Consider the following 22,844-nt stretch of genomic DNA (forward strand, 5'->3'; position numbering starts at 1 on the left):
CTTATAGTACAGGCAATTTCAGCAACACGTCTATTGCTTTATGCTCCACCCTTTATCAGTCAGAGAATAAATTCACTAAGATCTTGATAAATTGAAATATTATGTTAAATTATTCAGAGAAGGAGATATCTTGGAACACTCAGTCCTAAACTGGATGTCTCCATCCAATCCCTCCCCTCATAGCCCGGGGAGCCCTGCAGAAGAGGAGGAAGAAAGATTGTGAGAGCCAGAGGGGATGGAGGACACCAAGAAAACAAGGCCCTCTAAATCAGCATGAGCAAAGCTCATATGAATTGACAGAGACTGAAGAGGCATGCACAGGGCCTGCACAGGCCAGCACCAGGTCTTTAGTGCGTATGTTATGCCTTCCAGTTTAATATTTTTTATGGAATTCTTTATTGAGTGAACCATTGTGTCTCCTCTTGGGGTCTTTCCTCTCTAATGGTTTGTCTTGTCCAGCATCAATATGATAGTTTTTGTTTTATCTTATTATATTTTATTTTGTTATTTTTTTTTTTAAAAAAAATGAATGAATGAAAACCTAGCCACTAAGGAAAAAGTTAACAACTGAACTTTCACTTATATCTGCTGTGAAAATCAGTTTTTGCCAATAGAGCGCCACTGGGTATATCAACCACTTCAAGACAGACTTCATGTTCAGGAGTGATTCCCCAACATATAATGGACACCACAGTTTGTGTGTGTGTGTGTGTGTGTGTGTGTGTGTGTGTGTGTGTGTGTGTGTGTTTGTGTGTGTGTGTGTGTGTGTGTATGTGTGTGTGTGTGTGTGTGTGTGTGTGCTTTTATATGGTTATAGTTTATGGGGGGTTTTGTTTGTTTTCGTTTTCTCTTTTTGAATATGAATATGGTTGTATTTTGTTTTCTTGGTTTTGGGGATTTTGTTTTGTTGCATTGCGTTTTTGTTTCTTTTCTTGAGAAAGAACTTAATGTTGGGTAGGTAAGGATTTGGTGGGACTCAGGGGTGGGTAAGAATATGATCAATTGTTTTAAATAATGGAAAATATAATAACAAAATAAATAAATAAAAAGAAATATGTGTTGTTGTTGTTTTAGCTGTAAGCTAAACTTTACCTCTTGAGCTTAGTTCTGACTCCCCTTGACTCTCCCTATGGTCCTGCTTGCCTGTCACCCACCAGTGTGATCCTCAGAGACAGACACAGTTGTGCATGAGCCACTAGAACACACAAGGGAGAAAGATGAGCAATGCTTTGCCCACCTATGTCATCAGAAGAGATTTCCCTCCCTTCTTCCCAAACCCTTGCTCTCGATCTTCTCCCTTTTTCTTTTTCTTCTTTTTCTCCCTTCTTCCTTTTGTCTTCCTCTCTCCCATCACCTGTTTCTCTTTAGCTTCTGTCCACACAGATTTCTCTGATCAGAAGTCTGAATAACAAGTCAGGAGTTGGGCACTGCATTTTCCTGAATCTTAAATGACTGTGTTTAATGAGTAAAAATGGTATTTATTAATTTACCCAGTTGTCTGTCTTCCTTTTGATTCTCACCTAGCTTTGTTTTTTTTTCTTTAGACATGCCAGACAAAATATCAGCAAATCAAAGCATCTTAATAAAAACAAGATATATTATAGCGCTAAACTATTCTGATAATGAAGATCAGCGACCTGGCCTTTAAGAAAATTTCAAGTTTAGTTTATGAAATAAGCTCCAAACTTTTTTTTTCTTTTTTTTAAATTAATATATATATATATATATATATATATATATATATTCATACAATGTATTATGATTATGGTTCACTTCTCCCAACTCCTACCAGGTCATCCCCACCTCTCCATTCACCTAAATCCACTCTCTTTCTCATTTTCTCTGATTAGAAAACAAAGAGGCATCTTGAAAAAAAAAGAAAATAAGATAAACAAAAAATAGACAAACCAGTATAGGACAAAACAAACAGAGAAAACAAGAACCAAAGGAAAAGCCACAAATTTTTCATGCACAGAAATCTCATAACAGCAAAACTAGAAACCATAATATATAAGCAAAAGACATGGGCAGGGGGACCAGACACAGCATTATGAGATTAAAATCAAAACAAAACCTCCATAAATACCATAGAGCTCAGCCATGTTGGCCTTCTTCTCCTGGATATTGGGCCTGCCCTTCAATGAGGCTTATATATCTATTGGAGAAAACTGATTTTTCCTTCACAATCAGTAAGCAACTAGTGATAGCTTCTGGGGTTAGGGATCAAGGTCATGTCCACTTCCTCTCTCAGCACTGGGGTCCCATCTGCCTTCGACTTGTCCAGGCCCTGTGTGTGCTGCCGCAGTCTCTTGTGAGTTCGTGTGTGCACCAGCCCTGTTGTGTCCAGCAGGCCTTCTTTCCTTGATGTCATCCATCCCTACTAACCCTTACCTGTTTTGGGCCTCCTCTTTCACAGAGTTCTCTGAGCCCTGAGGGGAGGGATTTGATGAAGACATCCCATTTAGAACTGAGTATTCCAAGGTTTCCTACTCTTTGCACATTGTCCCATTGTGGGTCTCTGTATTTGTTCCATCTACTGCAGGAGGAAGCTTCTCTGGTTGGTGATGGTTAAGTGAGACACTGATCTGTGAATATAGCAGAATGTGTTTATGAGTCATTATGTTGTTACATACCTTCATCAGAACAGTACTATTTGGTTTTCCCTTAGGTCCCTGGCCTATCTAGTCTCAGGTTCTTGGCCACCCAAGCAGTGTCCAGTGTGAGTTCTATCTCATGGTATGGGCTTTAAATCCAATTAGATGGTGGCTGGTTACTCCCCCAGCTTCTGAGCCACTATTACACCACTCTATCTTGCAGGTAGGTTGCCATTGTAGATTACAGGTTTTTTGTTGGGTTTGTGTTTATCTTTCTCCTGTGGTCTCATGCAGAGTACCCTTCAGTACCAAGAACACTGGTCAGTAGAGCTAAAGGATCTAGATAGGCAGAGGGTCAACTTCTCTGTGTTCAATGAGATGTGTAAGTGCTATCTTCAGTAATGGGGCCTTACTGTCAATTTGTGGAGGGCAACCAATAGTCTTGGCAATGGCTTGGGTCATTGTGGGTTTCTATGAGTCTCCTTTGGCCAACAACTCAATTATATGTAACGCATTCCCTGGCAATGGAAATTTCATTTGGTGGCGAAAAATGTCTCAGTAGAGCTTTGTCTCTCTGGTTATTTGGTGATTCCATTTATATTCTGTAGCACGAGTTTTAAAAGGTCATCTTAATGAAAATAAACCTGGGGCCAGGTATTGGGGTCAACACTGGAAGATCAGAGAAGCAGAACAAGCCACAGCCACCTCACCTTGCCAATTCCTCAGCTAATCCTGTTTCCTAAGACTGGAAGCCTCTGGTTCCTCATCCAAATGAATCTCAGCTGAACTGCTGCTCAAAAGCCTAAAAGCTTAACCAGGCCTGGGTCCTCGTCCTCAGCCTTAAATTCCTTTCTGCTTCCTGCCATCATTTCCTGGGATTAAAGGCTCTTGTTACCATGCCTGGCTGTTTCCAGTGAGGCTTTGAACTCACAGAGATCCACACAGATCTCTGTCTCTGGAATGCTAGGATTAAAGGCGTTTGTGCCATCATTTTCTGGCCTCTATATCTAGTGGCTGTTCTGTTCTCTGACCCCAGATAAGTTTATTAGGGTGCACAATATTTTGGGGAACATAATATCACCACAAGGTTCCTTTCATATATGTATATATTTTAAGAAGCTGTAGTAGCTTTCTATACAACTTCTCCAGTGGACCCTAGTCTTAACTATACCTCCCCATATATGAGATAAACAGCAACCAAATACAACAATACAACAAAATCCAAGGATAAGAATTTATGATAAACTGCCCTCTGTGGCTGAGATAGAGTGTTTCAGAGAGGTGCTAATTCTTATGTGTTATTATGTAACAGTTTCCTCAGAGACTGAAACATTTCACCCTGCAGGGAAGCTCTTTAAGCAGGAAAGTAAACAACTTGTAATGTATTCAGGAAGTCCCTAAAACTGACAAGACTCACTAGGCCCCTCCCTGCCAGAATAACCAATAAAAGCTGAGAGTCCCCCTCAGAGGAGGAAGCTGGGCTGCAAAGAAGACTCTCAGATGAGCAAACCTGCAAAGCAGCCCCTGATACCAGACCAGATTCCTGGAAGAAGCAGAAACTAGCCTAGCTGCCTAGAAGTTTGGACCAAGTGAGGCACCTGGTAAAGACACTCCAACCTGTTCAGCTGCCTGTAGGCTGTCCAGTGTTCTCCAGGTTCTCAGCTTTGTGAGTTGTCACCCACTCTGGTGTGGGCTTTGTTGATACAGTGAACTGTAATTGGAAGTTGAGCGACATCCCATAGCAATGAATAGAAACTTTAAAGTCTGAACAGAAACTTCAAAATGGGAAAGAACCAGGTGTATTTCAAAACATATAGAGTCCTTCTTCGAGGCTTGAGTGGGAGCTGTGGAAACTTCATATCGAAATCAACTGAAGAACTATGATGGAGTGATTTGGATTCCTCATTTGGGTCACATGAATATCTAACTCATCAGGAGGGTGTGATGGACTTTATGACATAGAGAACATGTGCAGTTAAAGATCTACTCAGAGAGACAGTATGTAATACATAGTAAACAAATCCCAGGTTTCTAGTTCATAACTAAATTTAATTTTATAGGAATTTAATTGTAGATGAATAATTAATAACAAACCACTGAAAAAGTTTAACCAGGAGAGTAAAATGGTAAAATTTTGTTTGTAGTGTAATTATAATAGATGGAAATATATGGAAATAGATTCAGGAGATGAGTTACTATCAGTAAATCAAAGAGACAGTTAAGTAATTCATGATGAGATGGTGATGTTGATAAGAAGATAAGAAAGACACAGAGGTTTAGGGATGGAGTCAACTGGACTTGTGGATATGGGTGGAGCTAGGAAACAGAAGTACAGTGGTAAAGAGAGGAAGCTGTGGGAAGGGGCTTTTGGCAACTGGTGTGACCTGTTGTCTTATGACCATTGCAGTGTATTAGTGACTTATTTGGACGTGTCATTCAGATTTGCGTTTATTTCTATTCTTCTTAATACAGACCCATTAGAACTGTTTTTCCCTTGAGGACCTGTGATCAGTGCCTTTTTCTACTCACAGCCAGCTTTCATATAACTGGAAAGTATGGGCTTTCTCAAAAACCAATGACTTTTATCATTATTACCAAGACTCTTCAATAGGCAGTGGGTATCCATGGGTCATCTTGGCATAGAAAGCCCTTCACAGCTCCCATCCTTTTACCCCTACAGCCTTTGTTTTTGATACCTTGCCCTGAGTAACATCTTCAGTTCCGTTTCTCTGACTCATTGTAATCATGACTACTTCAGGGTCTCTTAACGTAAATTCTTATATCAGTAATGACCCTTGCACTTGGCTCTGTTGTTACCTCCTTAGAGAAACCTTTACATTTACTAAACAAAAATGAGGAAATTTGATTATAGGTGCTGAACAGTCACTGTAACCAATGTATTTGTACATTTACTAATGTATGGTCCACTGCAGTTTTTATTTATATAGAATAATTAGTACTATTAATTTTTATATTCTGATAGCAATTTGATAAAACATTTACCCATGTTAAATGATTTTCTGAAAAAGTACATTGTTGAAGATATAGAATGACAGAGAAATTTTTCCCTCAGGAGAAGTAGTGCATCAAGTTTAGTAGTACAATAGACCAGATTGGTCCGATTTCAGCATCAGCCAACTTGACCATGACATCCTATTTCACCTTGTGTGACTAAGTTTATTGAAGCTAGAGGACCTCATTTAATTTAATGTTCTCTCCTCAGATGCTTTCAATAGCATTTTGCTGAATTCACTGATTAACAAATGAATGCATACTAATAGCATTCATGAACAATTGAAGTGTGTCTTAATAACTGACAAAACTTTAACCTGTTTTCTACTCAGCTAACAATTAGTAAAAGCCTCTCATGACGGGAAAGCCTTGGTTATTGCTGGGATTTCTTAGACTGTATAAGACCTAGAACTATGTTTGTGAATGTCCAGACCTTTCGGGTAACTTTTATCTCACTGATATTGTTAGAAAGTCTATTCCTAGCTGTAAGCCCACCAAAGACAAAACAAACAGGAACTCAAAGATCATTTAGAATAACCTAGAAATAGTTATTCTCAGAATTTAGTCACCTTGGTGGATCTTCTGACAAAATCTATTAGGAATATAATCTTGAAGTGTAGCCATCAAAAAAAAGTTGTTGAGAGTAATGGCTTCTCTCTTCGTTTTCTTGAGCAGCTTTATAAAAATAAATACCAGTTTCCATGTAGTTGCATTTGTGGGTCAAAGAGATTTGCTTTTTGCAGGAGCAACTTGGAATTCTGAGTAGTTTAAAAAACTCATATTAATAAGCATGAATATTTTTGTAGTTCTGGTACGTGTGGAGTCTTTCATTAACTCATGCAGCATATCTTTTGCTTTTCTCATTTGTTCGATAGTAACAATTGAGAAACCCTGAAGCCAGGGTTGTCAATGTAAGACTCATATTGTTCTATTTCAGACTAACTAATGATGTTTTTTGATTGTCTTTAAATACTCCACATGTGTTTTCTGAACTATTCAGATTTCTCCTCACTTTACAAACGCAGCCATTGGTAGAGGCATCTCTTCCTATCTGCCAACTTCCTTAAATTCCTTGAGTTTTTCCTGAATTCATCCATCCTCTTACCAGGGCTTGAAAGCTGTCTCCTTTTGTGACTAGATTTATTGAGGCAAAAAGGGACATATTTATTTTTTTCTTATTGATGAAAGCATAGTCAGATTAATGCCTTGAAAAGAATGAAATTATTTTTCAATTTCAAACAATGGTAAAAGCAATGAAGAAGCAATTGTAAAGCCTGCTACATAGAAATAAGCATAGGCTTAAAGCAAAGAACAAGCTGAGCTGGGCAAGTGAAGATGCCTGGTTCTTCCACACTGGCAGCACCTGTTTTCATTTTCAAACTTAATTGTTCATTTTATTTCCTTGTGAGATCTGTCTAGATTAAAAGGAAAAGATTGCTCTGAACTCTCAATATTTTGTTCCTTAATGATCATACTTCTCCTTAGGTTCACGCTGCCCTGAAGCCCCTCCATGGAATGGTACTCCCCTTCACTGTGAGTGCAGAACATCTCTTTCTAGGCCAACAGGGAAGTTCTATGCTGATTATAGAGTTCACAGAATGTCTATATGACAACAACCACAGGATATTAGCCCACCCATGATGGTGTCTTTTAATTTCTTTATTTAAAAATCTTTGTGTATGCTGGTGTGTAAACATATAAATGTGCACCAAAATAGAGAAAATACAGAAGGAACTTTAATGAACATTTCTTCCATCATTTTTATGCCCAGATTTGATGATATTACTTCTTCTTATAGGAAAATTTTAAAGCAAATAAATATGACATATCATTTCATCTACAAATAATTACTTGCAAATATATTTCTAAAGAGTGAAGACAAAAAAATTGATCACAATACAATCACTGCCTCCATAATGAGCTCCAGTAAGCTTATGTATTCAATGACTAACTCAGGTTTTTTTCCTTTTCTTTTCATTTGTAAAAGACAAGAGTCCTAATAGGATCCAACCACAGAGTTTGGCTTCCACCACCCTCTTTTGAAGTCTTTTCCTTCCCCCTGAGAAGAGAATGAACAATTTTATTTATTTATCTATTTATTTTTATTGAAAATAGATTCTTCTCCTATACAATACATCCTGGCCACAGTTTCCCTTCCCTCTCGTTCTCCCAGCTCTTCTCCATCTCCCCTGTACCCCAGAAGCACTCCCCTTCCATTTCACTTCAGAAAAGAGCAGGCCTCCAAGACACAACAACCAAACCCTTTTGTCGAAACTCAGCTTTGGAGCAGAGTCTTGGATGGTGGTTAATCTGTTCACCTGGAGATTCTCAGCTCCTATAACAGAAGCAGCCTTCCATAATCACATTGGTTTTAAAGGCTTAGTCGCTTATGAACATTCTGGTAAGATTTTTCTGCTCTATTCTAATAGTGACACAGTTCTTAATCTGCCAAGCAGACATTGCAGCCATCCCTCTACCCACCTGGATCTGGCTTTGTCTGATTTAGAAGAGTCTAGTTCCCATGATGACTCATCACCCTCATGCATTAAAATGTTTTCTTTAGAGCTTGGGAAGACACAAATACTGTCCAAACATATTTACCCTGAGTGATGTAATTCCCAGAAAATAAAAAAAGATGATTTTTTTTTTTTACACAATGTCCTCAATTTTTGGAGTTGCTGGTAGTGTTTTCATTTATTTCTTAAATTAATACATAAATTACCTTTAAATAAAAAAAAAGATTCACATGGTGAGGCAATTGTTCTCTTTTTAGTCCCTTTCTCTGATGTTGTGAATAGAACTCAGGCCGGTGTTAATGTTTCTACCACTTGCAAAACTCCTATATTAGCTGAGAATTGCTCTCAGGTTCAGAAATCTTGGCTAGCAACAGAATTTAGAAATGCTGTTTTGTTTTAATTGCACTTATTTTTAGAGTTTCTCTTTGTTTATATAAATGAACTTCCTTTTAAGTAGGCAACAAGTAGTAATCTTTTAAAAATAAATAAGTAATTACTGGTAATATTTTGAGCACTTTGTTGAACAGTATGCCATGATTTAAAGGAACATGATATAATTCAGTGCCTTCTTTCAATATCACTGAGGAATAGGTGCTATTATTCTTGCTTGTTAAGTGAGGAAAGAGGAAAAGGGGAATATTTTGCTTACAACTAAATGAATACGAGGGCCAGGAGTTGGGCTCTTTACCATCTCATACTACCTCAAAGACCATAGAAGCAAAGTTGGCATATATGAATGGAGCATTCGGTGTAGGAATTACTAGAGTAACTAAATACAAAGTTATATGCTATATTCATTTTATATGCAAGTTTTAGATTACAGTTATAAATATGGGCTATGATTTTCTTATAGATATTAGCTTGAATGCTATATCTGTCATTTTGAATGTATATTTTTGGCCAAATTGTTTTCTTTCTTTAAATCTGTCCTATTCATTTGTAAAATATACATAAAAATGACTTCATGGGATACACACAAAACTGCATTTTGCTGCAACGATTACAGGATATACCCTTTTAGAGTAATTGCTAGTACATGGTTACTAATCAAAATCATTGGCTAATGTTGCTGTCAGAGAACATCATTCGCCCCTAAATTAGAGTTTTAAAGAGACCTAGGTTTTAAATCTAATTTTGCAATATCCTAGCCATGTTGCCTTAGTGAATTTACATTTGTGAAATAGGCATGATAATTAGTCTAACTATTGTTTTATCTTTGGAATGAAATAATGTCATAGAGCATAGAATGAGACAATACAGAGATAAGCTCTTACTTGATTGACAGTTGTGATGAACCTATATAGTAGAATTTATGCTAGTATTAATTTTATAACAGATTACTTATTTGATTAATAGTCTATCTGTGGGAGCCCATTCTCGGGTTCCTTGTGGCTTTACCCAGCAGGTCCTCATAGAGGATGATTAGACCACGGGCCTGAGTGCAGGTGTCTGAGATGGTCTGCACTTGGCTGTGTTGGGGGAGGAGGTCTTTTGCTCTACCCCTTGGCTTCTCTATAAAAACCCTGGGGCAGAGACAGTCGAGGCCCATTGGAAAAGTTTCCAGGCCTTCTCGAGGCTATTCTTTATTTTCTGTTTATCTCCGCATTATTCTCTGTAATAAATCCTTCTATCTAATATTTCCTGCTGCTCACACTCAAGCAAACTCTGGGGAACTGTGGGGTTGGTGGGTAAATGCCCCACATCTGTCTAGCTTGCCTATAATAAGAAATCATTAAGAAATCAACATGAAACATGTGTTATAAAACTAAGAAAATAGTTTACAACTATGTTGCTATAAATGCACTCAAATGTAAGTGATAACTATTATTGAAGAATTTTCCACACAAAACAAGTAAATTATAGTAAGTAGTTGTATTATTTACTTTTCTATTGCTGTGATAAAACACTATGAGCAATGCAACTTATAAAATAAAATGTCTAATTGGGCTTACACTATCAAAGGGTTAAAGTTAATGATGGAAGAGCAAAGACATGAAGGCATGCAGCTAGAGTGGTAGCAGAGAGCTCACATCTCACTCCACAGCAGAAGGTAGAGAGAGCACACTGGAAATGGTGGAAAGCTTTTGAAGTTTTACAACTGCCTGGTGCCCAGTGACACCTCCTCCAACAAGACCACACTTCCTAGTCCTCCCAAACAGCAACAGTGGGAAACAAGTATTCAAATATACAAGCCTATGGAGGCCATTCTCATTCAAGTTACCACAACAATGAATATCAGAACCTGCTTATGGTGTTTTAAATACTTATAAAAACCCATGCTAGAGATATGCAGACAAATACTAATTAGATACATTTTGATCCATTACTAAAATAAACTTGTGTGAATTTTAATAACAAAACAAATAACCTGGTCACCAGAAAAATCTGTGGCAAGTTGGTTGAAGTGTGAGGAGTGTGGGGTAGAACAAGATGAAGGAGTTGTTACCATAAGATATTCTAATAAGTACCTGCAAAATTATCTTCAGGATTAAGTGCCCCAAGATACATGTTAAAAACATTATGACGTTTCTTATTTTTTGGTAGTGTGAATGTATTATTTAGTCATTCTACTATATAGCATCAATGTGTAAGGATACTCAAAGAGCAGGGAATCTCCATCATGATTATCTAATAAAAACTGATTCTTCTCTGGAGACTCCTATAATGGAATGCAGTAGAAACTAAATAAGACAATGTTATCATTTATTACTTGTACAACTACCAAATTGTAACAGTATTATCATGGATGTCTTTGAAATTAATTTACCACTTAAACTATAATTTGAAACACACTATTGCTCTATATCTCAAAGATATAGTTTTATTTCATTGTTTATACTTAACCACTTAAGATATGTGCAAAGTAGTCTAAATGATATAGCTTCCCCGAGTTTTTCTCTTTTAAAGCATTCTTTTCGGTTTTACCCGTTACTGTGGTAGACCCTGGGCTTGGGTTACCCCATCATCTTTGCTGTGTTCTCAACTATGACCCCCATTCAGTCATTTAGGCTGGGAGGGTGGGATGATGACATGATGTCACCAAGCAAATCACCCTAAAGCCAGCCCACAATGGCTCTTTCTTCCTCTGCACTGTTTTGCCCTTTATTCTCACCCATGTGTTTCTATAGTGACGTTGGCTTGGTTAGTGAATGCACCATCATAAGCTCCCTGAGAGCACATTACAATGGGTTTGAGTCCTAGCTGATACTGAAATACTGAGGTTTTTTTTTTTTTTTCCAGACCAAAGTACTGTCAGAGATCAGATGTTCCACAATAGTTTAGTGCAAGGCTGCTGTGAGACACAGCATAGAACACTATTTCTGAGGCTACTCTGCAATGGTAACATTGACTGAGATGGGGCTTCTCTCTAACCAAGCCTCTATTTGCATCATAATTACAAATGGAACTTTGAACACTCATCCATTAGAATGTTAGTGCTGTAGAAACCCTTCACACATGCAAAAATGGCACCCAGTTCTTCCCAAACTTGTGTGATAAAAACAGGTGACTTCTACTGAGCATACATTATGTGTCAAGAACTGACCTGAGCCATGACGTTTAAAATGCTTTACAGTCTCTCTGTCTTAATCTCCGTTGCTATAAAGAGTACCAGTGAACAATTCTAGGGTCTATAAAACAGTACGATAACTATTATCTGTCTGTCTGCCTGCCTGCCTGCCTGCCTATCTACCTATATATATATATTACAGTATGTAGAACAGTTTGTGATTGCCAACATACAGAGATAATTAGTATAACAAGAAAGTCAAGACTGATCAAGGCTGGATCTTGGAGAGTGAAAAGTCCTACAAGGGGAACATGGGAAGTGCTGGGGGCATACTACTAGAGCACTTAATAGATGCCTTTATGTCAGTTTGTTAAAAAATCACACAGAAAAGCACCCGAACTCACAGATATGATCTCAGTTAAATTCTTTAGTAACTTTAATCGTTCAGGAAGAGGATTATACTTAGGCAGGACAGAAATAATGGTCAGCAATGTTTGGAATACGGACAATGGAAGCTGTAAAAGTCAATATTCATATCCAGGGGGCCTAGTCCAGTCCCATGGGGGCTCCACAGCCACTAGTCTACAGTTCATGGGCTTCCACTAGTGTGGCCGGTCATCTCTACACATCTTCCCATCATGATCTCAATGTCCCCCACCTGCAGAATCCCTCCTCTCTCTCATTAGTTGGATTCCCGGAGCTCAGCCTGGGGCCTGGCCGTGGATCTCTGCATCTGCCTCCATCAGTCACTGGACAAAGGCTTTATGATGACTAGGCCCCCTGGATATGGAAGATGGTTGTTTGGCTCGAATTGTTTGGGAGGCACCCAGGCAGGGGTATCGGGATCTGTCCCTGGTGCATGGGCAGGCTTTTGGGAATCCGGTGCCTGTGGTGTGATGCCTTGCCAGCCTTGGTGTAGTGGAAGGGGCTTGGACCTGCCTAAGCTAAGTGTGCCAGGCTCTGCTGACTCGCCACGGGAGACCTTGATTTGGGGGATGTGGGGATGTGGGGTGGCTTGGGAGAGAGGGCTTCGGGGTGGGAGGAGGGAGGAGGTAGAATCTGTAGGTGGTATGTAGAGTGAGTAGAAATTTCTTAATAAAGAAAAATGAAAAAAATTAAAACCATAACTTTTTATTCATGGATATTATAGGAAGATTCAAAGATTTTAATCATATATTTAATATGTATATAATATATATGGTGTGTGTGTGTGTGCATGAGAGAGACAGAGACAGAGACAGAGAGAGAAAAAATATTCATATTGCTTCAAGCCTAAGTGGTGTTTTGGGTTTCAGTTCTTTTTAGTGACATTTTATGAGAAGGGGTTCATAAATAGCAGTGTAAATATGTAACACCTGTACCTACCCAAGTTATTTATAGCTCATGTTGATATCCTTAAGAGGGTTATAGTGAGAAAAAAAAAACTGCCATATAAGTCTTGCTGGTCTCTTTTGAAAGAGGGTAGTGTATTGAGGAAGAAGTTTTAAAAGCTTAGAACCATGTTTTGATTTATTCAACAGTATTCATGTACCATGAAAGTTGAAATTGATGAAGAAATTGTATTCAACATGCCACAATGTACTAGTTACCATACAAAAAGACTACTAATAAAAATAACAAGCCTTCCTTTAGCAGATGGCTGGGGTAACAGAATGGCACCATCTGAGCAGAAAAAAAAAAAAAAAGAGAGAAAAGAGAAAGGAGAGAAGCAGAGCTGTTTCTGGACAGGAAGACACAGGGAGCCTTCTGGGGACACTGGGACCATTAGAAAGAAAGACTGCATGAAGGCATGCAGAGTCTCTTGGCTTGGGGGCAGTTCTGGACACAGACAGCTTCAAAGGCAAAGCTCCAGGCAAAATAGCATACAGACAAGAACTGTGTCCCAGTAAAAACCATGCAGAAAACGGATGGGATAGTAAGCACAGGCCAGGGAGAACCAGGCAAGGAAAGGTGGCATTAAAAATCCCTTATGATTTCCGGACTGACCACTTGGTATACACACAAATAATATTATACATACAGAGAAGGTTATATTTAGGAATATATATTTTATAAGTATACAAATACAATAACTATTAATGAAAGAAGAGGTCATGAATTTGAAGGATGATGGAAAGGGGTATATAGGAGAGTTAGGATAGAAGAAATGGAAAAGAGAAATGTCATCATGTTATAATCTCAAAAGTTAAAAAAACAAAAAACAAAAAACGGCTGGAGAGATGTCTCATCAGTTAAGAGCACTGGTTGTTCTTCCATAGGTCCTGAGTTCAATTCCCAGCAACCATGTGGTGGCTCACAACCATCCGTAATGAGATCTGATGCCCTCTTTTGGTATAAATGAAAATAAAGCATTCATATGCATAAAATAAATAAATATTAAAAAATATGTCATTTAGTTTAAAAAAAAAAAAAAGCCGGGCAGGGGTGTCACACGTCTTTAATCTCAGCACTCAGGAGGCAGAGCCAGGCGGATCTCTGTGAGTTCGAGGCCAGCCTGGGCTACCAAGTGAGTTTCAGGAAAGACGCAAAGCTACATAGAGAAACCCTGTCTCAAAAAAATAAATAAATAAATAAACAATCCTTTATGAGGAGACTGGATGGCACATACATGTGAAAAACCCTCTGTATTTAAACATCAGAAACACTGTCATGCATCAAGATGCTTTGAGATATCTGTGAGCAAAGAACAATTTCCTGGGAGCAGGAAAAAAATTACTGATACACAAAGAAAGCAATTTGATACCTACATCTTGCCATAGGCTCAGTCCCTGCAATGCCCGTTGATGGGGAGACAGATTCTATTGAACCATTTATGGAGATGACAAGATGGCTCAGTGTTTAACAACATTTGTTGCTAATAAAAAGACCACAGCTAAAAGATCCCAGCACCCACATATGCTGGTTCACAGACACCTACACCTGAAACTTTACCTTCACAGCGTCTGACACAAAAGCCTGAATGGTTTCCTGCACACAGAGATGCTTACACACACATAAATATTAAAATTATAAATAAATTGACATATTTCATATAGTTGATATATCAAAATTAATTTAGATTGAAGTGCTACAGTATAGTACACCTGAACATATACTCATTTCTTAATTTCCTCGTATTGAAACTTCTAATGTAAGTTTTATATTCTTCCATAGAACTGTGAGAAGCATTCCTGCAAGTACTCAGATTCAGTGAACTTGCTGTTTTAAGTACATAGGATGTGCCACATTTTAACATACAGTGCTTTTATCATTCTTCCATCATTGCTCTGAGGCAGTTTTTTCTAATTGGGTGCTGGCAGTGTACCTCGATCTTGGTTCAACCCCAGTACACACACACACACACACACACACACACACACACACACACACACACAAAGAAAAAAGAAAAGGTAGATTTTCAGGAAGTTGGAAAGGTAGTAGAGAGAATTATGCCTTCTTCAGCCAATGTTCTTTAGTAATCACATCCCACATGACTGCAATGTACTGTCAAAACCCAGAAGGTGACATCGATACATGTTTGTGTGTAGCCCTATGCTATCTTATAGCTTGAAGAATTGCATACCCATCATACCATCAAAGTGCAGGACTGGTTCATTATCACAAAAACCTCTTTATCCTCCTTTATAGCCATGTCTCCTTGATCCCCACCTATCAGCAATTACTAGTAATCTTTCCCATATTAAAAAAAATTGTCATTTTAAGAATGTGATCTCAGAGAAACTAGAATATGTAACTTTCTAAAACAAACATTTTGCAGTTAGCATAGCACCCTATGGCACTTCTATTTAGAAACTGTTGGATGTTTCAATTTTTTCATCCCTTTTTGTCCTTCAATTATTTGTCTTCTATTTTTCAGTAAGTACTGTACCATAATTTGGATGTAGTGTTCACTTACTTAAGACCATCTTGTTCATTTATGGTTTTGTGTGGTTATAGATGAAATTGCAGTGAACTGTGTTCAAGATTTGTGGTACAGTTTTAATAAATGTATTTCACAGAGATTGAGGTAATAAGTGCTCCAAAGAAACTTTGCTTCTCAGCCTCTAATTACGTGTTGAAAACCAGACATTTTTGCTTCATGGCCTGTGCTATTTTTCACTCTTCCACATTAACTGTGTATAAACTGTTACTCAGGTAGTTTCAAAAGGAATGATTATCTATGTGATTAGTTCTGGAAAAATAAGTTTTAAAGATATACGCATAACCATTTAACTGTTTTGTTTTGTTTTATATCCTATATACATATCATTCACACAAACCATTGTTTGACTTTCTGTTGGGTACCAAGTCCTGAGTTGAGTGTTAAGGCCCAGTTCTGGCCCACATGGATTTTATGAAATATTATGGTTTGGGTATAGAGTTTGTGTGGTACTTTATGCTAGTTGCTTTTTAAATCATCTTCAGTTTTAATTTTGTTTGGAGTTCATGCGGTTTCTATGGTGATACTTAAGTGTGTATTACTAAGTGTAAATTTCCTGAAATATTTGGGTTGTAATTTGCTCTAACACAGGAAAACCACTGTTAAACATCCACACACACACACACAATCTAAGTTTGCAAGGTGTGTAGTTTGAGTCTTGCAAATAAGGATAAGGTTTGGGTGGAGACTGTGGCTAGTTCATTAGTGTGTAATTTCCTCCATTTTCTCTGCTTCCCTTTCTCTGAGCAGCACGAAAAAGTAATCAGCCGTCCACAGAGTACCAAAAGAGTGTCTACAGACCCTCTAGGTAAGGACCCTTGGCTTTGTCCTGGTCAGACTACTTTTTATTTTTATATAGTTTACATATATCTGAGTTCTTTTATATAAAAGAAGTGAGAGAGTGACACCTAATTATTGCTTGAACACCCATCAGTGGACTTCTTTGGGAATTCATGTGTGTATAACCTAAAATAGCATTGGCAAATGTATATGTAATTAAAATTGCATTGTGATTCACAGAAATATGAGCTTGAGAAAGCATCTGGCTCAGATTGTAAGAAATTTCTTGGTTTGATAAATACACTATAGTTTTTTTGAATTATTGCAAAATTGTTCAACTCTAACTTTCATTTGTCAGTGTCTAAATAATGTCAATTTAGGCCAGCCTAAATTAATAGAGCCTAAACCTAGTAGAGGTGTAATTGAGGTGTGTATTTCATTGAAACAGGAGAGAGTAGGTTCCATAGTGTAATACTAAGCACTTTGAATTCTGAAACCAGAGGGAAAAAATTTGGTTGTGGTTATGCATAATTAGTTAGGTTTCATATTAATAAATATGTAGCTACCTAACAAAGATGCAAATTTCCAGACAGGATTTGACACTTTTATTCTATTTAAGCTTTTAAATGTATTATTTAATGATGTTAAATCTATGAATTCTATCATTGGTGCTCTTCAAAGGCATTATATTATTCACCATACTTTATCAGGTCCACCAGGAATGGAACAGAATCCTGATTAGCAGTCCTTATGGGTTAGTGAAGAAAATGCAGGCACCCCTGAACTGCATTGTATAGAGAATAGGAATAAACTTCATGAGTATATACTTTATCAAATAAATACTTTTTAAAAGAGAGCAGGTGAAGTTCACACAGCTGAAGTGGGCGAAATCTCAGAAAGTTTAACAATGTTAACTTTTAAAGAATTTTATGTTCAAATAAAAACACAATAGTTATTGTTGTCAATGACCATCAGATTGTACAGGAACCTAGTGGTCCTCCTTATGTGTACTAGGAAGTTCCAGGTATCATCAAAGCTTCAGATGGAAGAATGACCATAGATAGAATTAAGCTTGGGTTGTTGACCTGTCCCATGACCAGCAAGACTAAGTCTGAAAGATTGAAGGATAAATGTAGACAAAGTTTTAAACAGTCTTATTAAATAAGAAACACAGAGCCAAATACAGAGGTGAAAGCCATAGAGATCAGAGAAATAGTGAGAGCCACCAGCTAGCCCTAGGTCTCCATGCCGCCATAGCTTCCCAAGCTAGAGCTACTTCCTGTCTAACCTGCACCTTTATTGCCTTGCTGTTCTGCCCTCTCATTGGCTCTTAGCCCAGCCACCTCACTTCCTCATCATTTCCTGTCTGTACAGACCTCCAGGTCTCTATGGTTGGTACTGGAATTAAAGGCATGTGTCACCATGCTTGGCTGTATCCTAGAACACACAGAGACTCTGCCTGCCATGTGATCTGGATTAAGGGTGTGTGCTACCACCACCTGACTTTTGTTTATGGCTAGCTATGTCCTCTGATCTCCAGTCAAACTTTATTTATTAACGTACAAATAAAATATCACCACATTTCAGCACAAATAAAATATCACCACAGATAAATTCCAAAGATCTGAGTGGAGACAAACTAGGGTACTCCAGGCTTCTGAACTCTAAAAGAGTAGTGCAAACAAAACACTTCTCATTTTTATTAAGGCAAGCAAGAGACAGGGTGATGTTTACAGGTAGATTAAGCAAATATAAGTACACCAAGGGAATACACCTTGTTTTATGTCTTATCATCTTGGTCATGCCAAAAGAACCAAGACTATTCCTCCTAGGTGTAGATGTAACCAACCGTTTTATTAAATAAGAAACACAGAGCCATCGCTTCTCAGCCTTTTGGCTAAGATCAAGTGTAGAAACACAGAGCCAATACAGAGATGAAAGCCAAGAGGTCAGAGCAATAGCTAAGAGCTAAAAACCTTACCCTTCACTGTCACTGTTGCACTACCTCTCTGAAAGAGACGTACTTCCTGTGTGTCTGTCTTTTTATAGTGTTTCTGTTCTGCCTTCTCATTGGTTGTAAACCCAACCACATGACCTCCTAGTCACTGCCTGTCTGTACAGACCTCCAGGTCTTCTATGGTTGGTATTGAGATTAAAGACGTGTGTCTCTATGCTGGCTATATCCTTGAACACACAGAGATCCGCTTAGCTCTGCCTCCCAAGAGCTGGGATTAAAGGCATGCACCACCACCGCCCATCTTCTGCTAAGGCTTGCTATTAGCTCTGACCCCCAGGCAACTTTATTTATTAACATACAAATCACATTTTAGTACAAATAAAATATCACCATACCTAGGCTTTTGCATTTACCATGGGGTTAATGTGGACAGATCAGGGCATTCCTCCATGACCTTGCTTTCAAGTGCATTCACTTATCATGGTTTATGCAATTCTTCCTAGAAGGGCACCTTGTGGGAAGAACATTCTGCACTTGTCCCATCCATAGTTCACAGTAAGTTCACAGCTTTGCTGCACAGGCCCCCATAGTAAGTTAACAATCAATAAACAATTAAATGTTTAAAATGCCAAATTAAGAAGCCTTAATAATAGCCATGCCTTTCAACAGATTTATAAAAAAAGGATTGACAAGATCAGATCAGATCTTAAACCCTTAGTAGTTGTGTCAAATACAAAGGCCAAAATTGATAGCAAGAATATGAATGAGAACCCTAATTCCTTCCAGCAAGAAGATAGAACACTGTAGCTGTCAGCCTTCCAACACTGTGACAAAACTACCAAGGGCATTGATTTTAAAATGGAAGAGGGCCTGGAGAAATGGCTTGGTTGGTTAACAACACTTGTTGCTTGTGCAAAGGAACTCAGTTTGGCTCCCAGCACCCACATGGTGGCTCACAACCATCTATAACTCCAGTTACAAGGAATATGATGATCGCTTTTGGCCTCTGTTAGTACTGCATGCACAAGATGCATACATATATACAACCAAAACACAAATGCACGTAAAACAAAACAAATAAATCTTAAAAATATTTGAAATATGAAAAGCTTATTTGGGCTATTTCACCATGGATTTCTGCCAGTAGAGTACATTGTGGTGGAAGAATATGGCACTGGAGCCATGTTCATCTCATTCCATCAGGAAGAAAAAAAATGGAGAGAAACAGGAAGACCTCAGAAGCATAGTGCTCCCCCAACAAGAAATGCCCAAAGACCTAACTTCTCACCAAGCTCCACCTCCTAAGGGTTCTTCCATCTCCAAATAGCACCACAGACTTAGAAACATGGGTCTTTTAAGGGGACAATATTTAAGATCCCAACTACAGCAAGAACGATCAATAGTGTATCAACAAGGCTGGAAAACAGAAGAAATACTTGAGATCTGTAAAGTTGAGATAGTATTTATATACAAGAGTATGTGAAATGAGCTTTGAGAAGTTTGAATAATATCTAGTATTTTAGCTTACTTGGCCAAACTATCACATTAAAAACCAAAGAAGCAAACAAATGGAATGAAGGTCAAACAGCTAGAAAGAAGAAAAAGGCCAAAGGTGATAGTTTTAATTTTATAAATGTGATATCTCAGTTATCTGTTCTATAGCCATATTGATGAATTCATCTCTCACAAAGAGGTGACTATTTCAGTACTATAGTAGGTCCAAGAAAAACAAACCTAAAGATGAAGCTATAGTAGATTGGGGTATGTTATATATAGGAGAGAGGTAATTGAGCAAGAGTGTATAAATTCATTGAGGGAAGACATAAGAAATGAAATAATTGGGGTTGGCAAGATGGCTTAGTCTAAAGACCTGAATTTAATCTCTGAATTCTATATTGGGAGAGGATTGACTCCAAATCCCGAACATTATCTTCTAACCTACATATAATGGATAGCATATGCACACCCACATTCTCATATGTACACCATATATATATATATATATATATATATATATATATATATACAAATATTAAATAAAAATTAAATTTATAAAACAATAGTTCCTTTAAAAAATTCAAGCAAACTGACACAAGAAGGATCCACTGAGTCACACTAGGGAGATGAGTTAACTAAGGGAAGAGAGAAAAGAAGGAGACCATGAAATACTACTATAAAAAAAAAAAAAACAATGACATGGTCCGTGGGTGTCATAGAAGATGCAGAATTAAGAGCCAGTTGCTCTAAGTAGTAACCAAATGTCTCTAGGACAGTTTGAATATGCTTAAAGGCAGAAGAAAGGATTCATTGTCATTGGTATCGAAAAATTTAAATTGAATTTAGAACAATAACAGATTTCCAAGTTGGTCAATATCTCAAATAGTATGTTGATACAATGTTGCCTAGCTGGTTGCATTCAACACATTTTTCATAACTCTGGGAAGCCCAAGTACTTTGGAAAGTGTTAAGAATACAGGATTAAGGTTGGAAACTGGGAAACAATGAAGGTAAAGAGGAAACACATTTTAAGTTGGTTCGAAGACCATCATGGATAGAGAGTTGAGCCTTTAGAGCAGCAGTGGTTCAGAGCCAAGTGGGACTCTGCATAGATGAGTGAGTGAATGGGAGGTGCCTATTAGTGATGAAGGGAAGTGCTCCTCCTTGCAGGAGCAGAGGAATTGGAGCCATGGAAGTCTAGGATGTTGAGGAAAGTAATAATGATGAGAAATTTAGGCCACATAGGAGGAATCAGTCTCATTGACTATGAAGCATAAGATTTTTCAGACTGTGAATGCATGTAGCTCAGTAGTAGAGTTAACATTCTACAGTGTGGTAGTGTGAGTACTAACCATAGGTGGGGCCTTGGTCTTGATCTTCAGCAATGCAAAAGAAGAAAAGAAAACAAAAGAAAGAGAAGGAAAGGAAAGGAAATGAAGGAAAGAAATGTGAGGACTGGCTCCTATATGTTTTGGAAACACAAGACAGGACCATGGGGATTGTGGTTAGGGAAGTGAATAGTTACCAGCAAGGCTGGTGATGAAGCTGCCTGATAATTTCAGAAGAAGGATGAAGGACATGGGGAGAGGAAGATCTATGAAGTTCAGTGGACATCAAAAGTGAGTGCATTGCCTGATGCTGGGAGAACACTGTTTGGAAAATCAGGAAGGTTGTACCTGACCCTTCTCCTAAGTAATCTTCATAGGAAAGTGGATTCAGAGTATAATTCCTGCAGGTAGTAGAAGATGGAAGTCTGGGCAAAGCCGGAGAAAAGTGACTGTGATAGAAGGGAGTAGGGCAGAGGGACCTTTCACAGAGTGATGGTCTAAATCATACGCCACAGCCACCAGTAATGACTGCCAAATGAAATCAAAAATACGAGAGATGAACAGGCAGTTTCCAAGCTTGGTGAGGGCTATGTTGAGCATACCACACAAGCTCAAGAAGTTTGCAAATCTAAGTGGTGCAGAGGTCAATGGAAATTTTAGGGTAAAGGGCCTTCCATAGAAATGTCTCCTGGGTACCCTGGCTTTTGTTGCTTTTCCTGTGAAAATTGACTAGCTGATGTATTTATCCATCATATTCATACTAATAAAGATAAATATCTGTTTGTACCTGTAAAACATCCTCTAACACAGTACTTTTCAAAGAGTGGTCTAAACTCCAGTATCAGCATCTACCAAGAGTTTGTTAAAACATCAAATGCCCTCCTTACCCTAGTACTGCTCAATCATAATGAGAATGGGGCATAAAAATCATTTTAACAAGTCCTTCTGGTTCCGAGGGACATTAGCATCTCTGAGCCTCTGCAGTCGCTGGTAACCTTAGATGACCATGGCATTGGCAGATATTTGGCTGCCTACCTGGATTGTCTCATAGCTTTCTGTTTCTCAGAGGCTAAATATGAAAGCAGGTAGATTTCACATAAGCTGGTGAGGAGAGTTAGATCATCACGTGCCTAAGCAAGAGTCCTAACCTTACTATCCTCACCTAACTTTACATGTGCCCTGACAGAGGCTCTTTGGGATAACTTACTTCATTGGCTGGCTGAGGAGCTCTCTGAAGAAGGTGTTGAGGTCCTCACCACATCCCTCCCTCTGCGCCGCAGCACAGTTCAGCTCATCAAACTGAAGCACCCTGATGATCTGACAGAGCAGATCCACGAACTACTTTGCTTCTGGAAACGATCTCTACCGACTTCCATGGACAAAATTCGCCTCCTGGCTCGCCATCTCCGCAAGCTGGGCCGGTGTGATCTTGCAGAAGAGCTCAAGTTCAAGTGGGAACACAAGGTGTTCACAGAACCTCAGCCCTGGTTTGATGTGACTGCTGAATAAAGGTATGTTCACTCTTCCTTTACCCTAAAAAAGGGCTCGTGGATTTTAAAGATTGGGTGTCAACTTTTTCCAGCTACTGAGCAAGACTGTTTGAAGTGAGTCTGTTTGAAAGACCCACTATTGAGAAATCAATGGAAACAAAAGGGAATCCTCAGAAAACTGAAGGCTTCTCTTGGGTGTCAGTACCTTCAATGATAACTGACATGTTTTCGGCAATCAGCAGC

At 38.4% G+C, this 22,844-nt stretch overlaps 1 protein-coding gene across 2 annotated transcripts in view; it reads left to right on the plus strand.

Moving 5' to 3' along the window:
* Positions 1–22,620, plus strand: part of Dthd1 (death domain containing 1) — a 63,067-nt gene extending 40,447 nt beyond the window's left edge. For both annotated transcript variants that reach the window (XM_059275427.1, XM_059275429.1), the window contains 2 exons: positions 16,300–16,357; positions 22,298–22,620. In XM_059275427.1, coding sequence (XP_059131410.1) covers positions 16,300–16,357; positions 22,298–22,620 — 381 coding nt within the window. The remainder of the gene's footprint in view (positions 1–16,299; positions 16,358–22,297) is intronic.
* The last annotated feature ends 224 nt before the right edge of the window (positions 22,621–22,844 follow it).

This window comes from Peromyscus eremicus, chromosome 10, assembly GCF_949786415.1.
Source record: "Peromyscus eremicus chromosome 10, PerEre_H2_v1, whole genome shotgun sequence".
NCBI lineage: Eukaryota > Metazoa > Chordata > Mammalia > Rodentia > Cricetidae > Peromyscus > Peromyscus eremicus.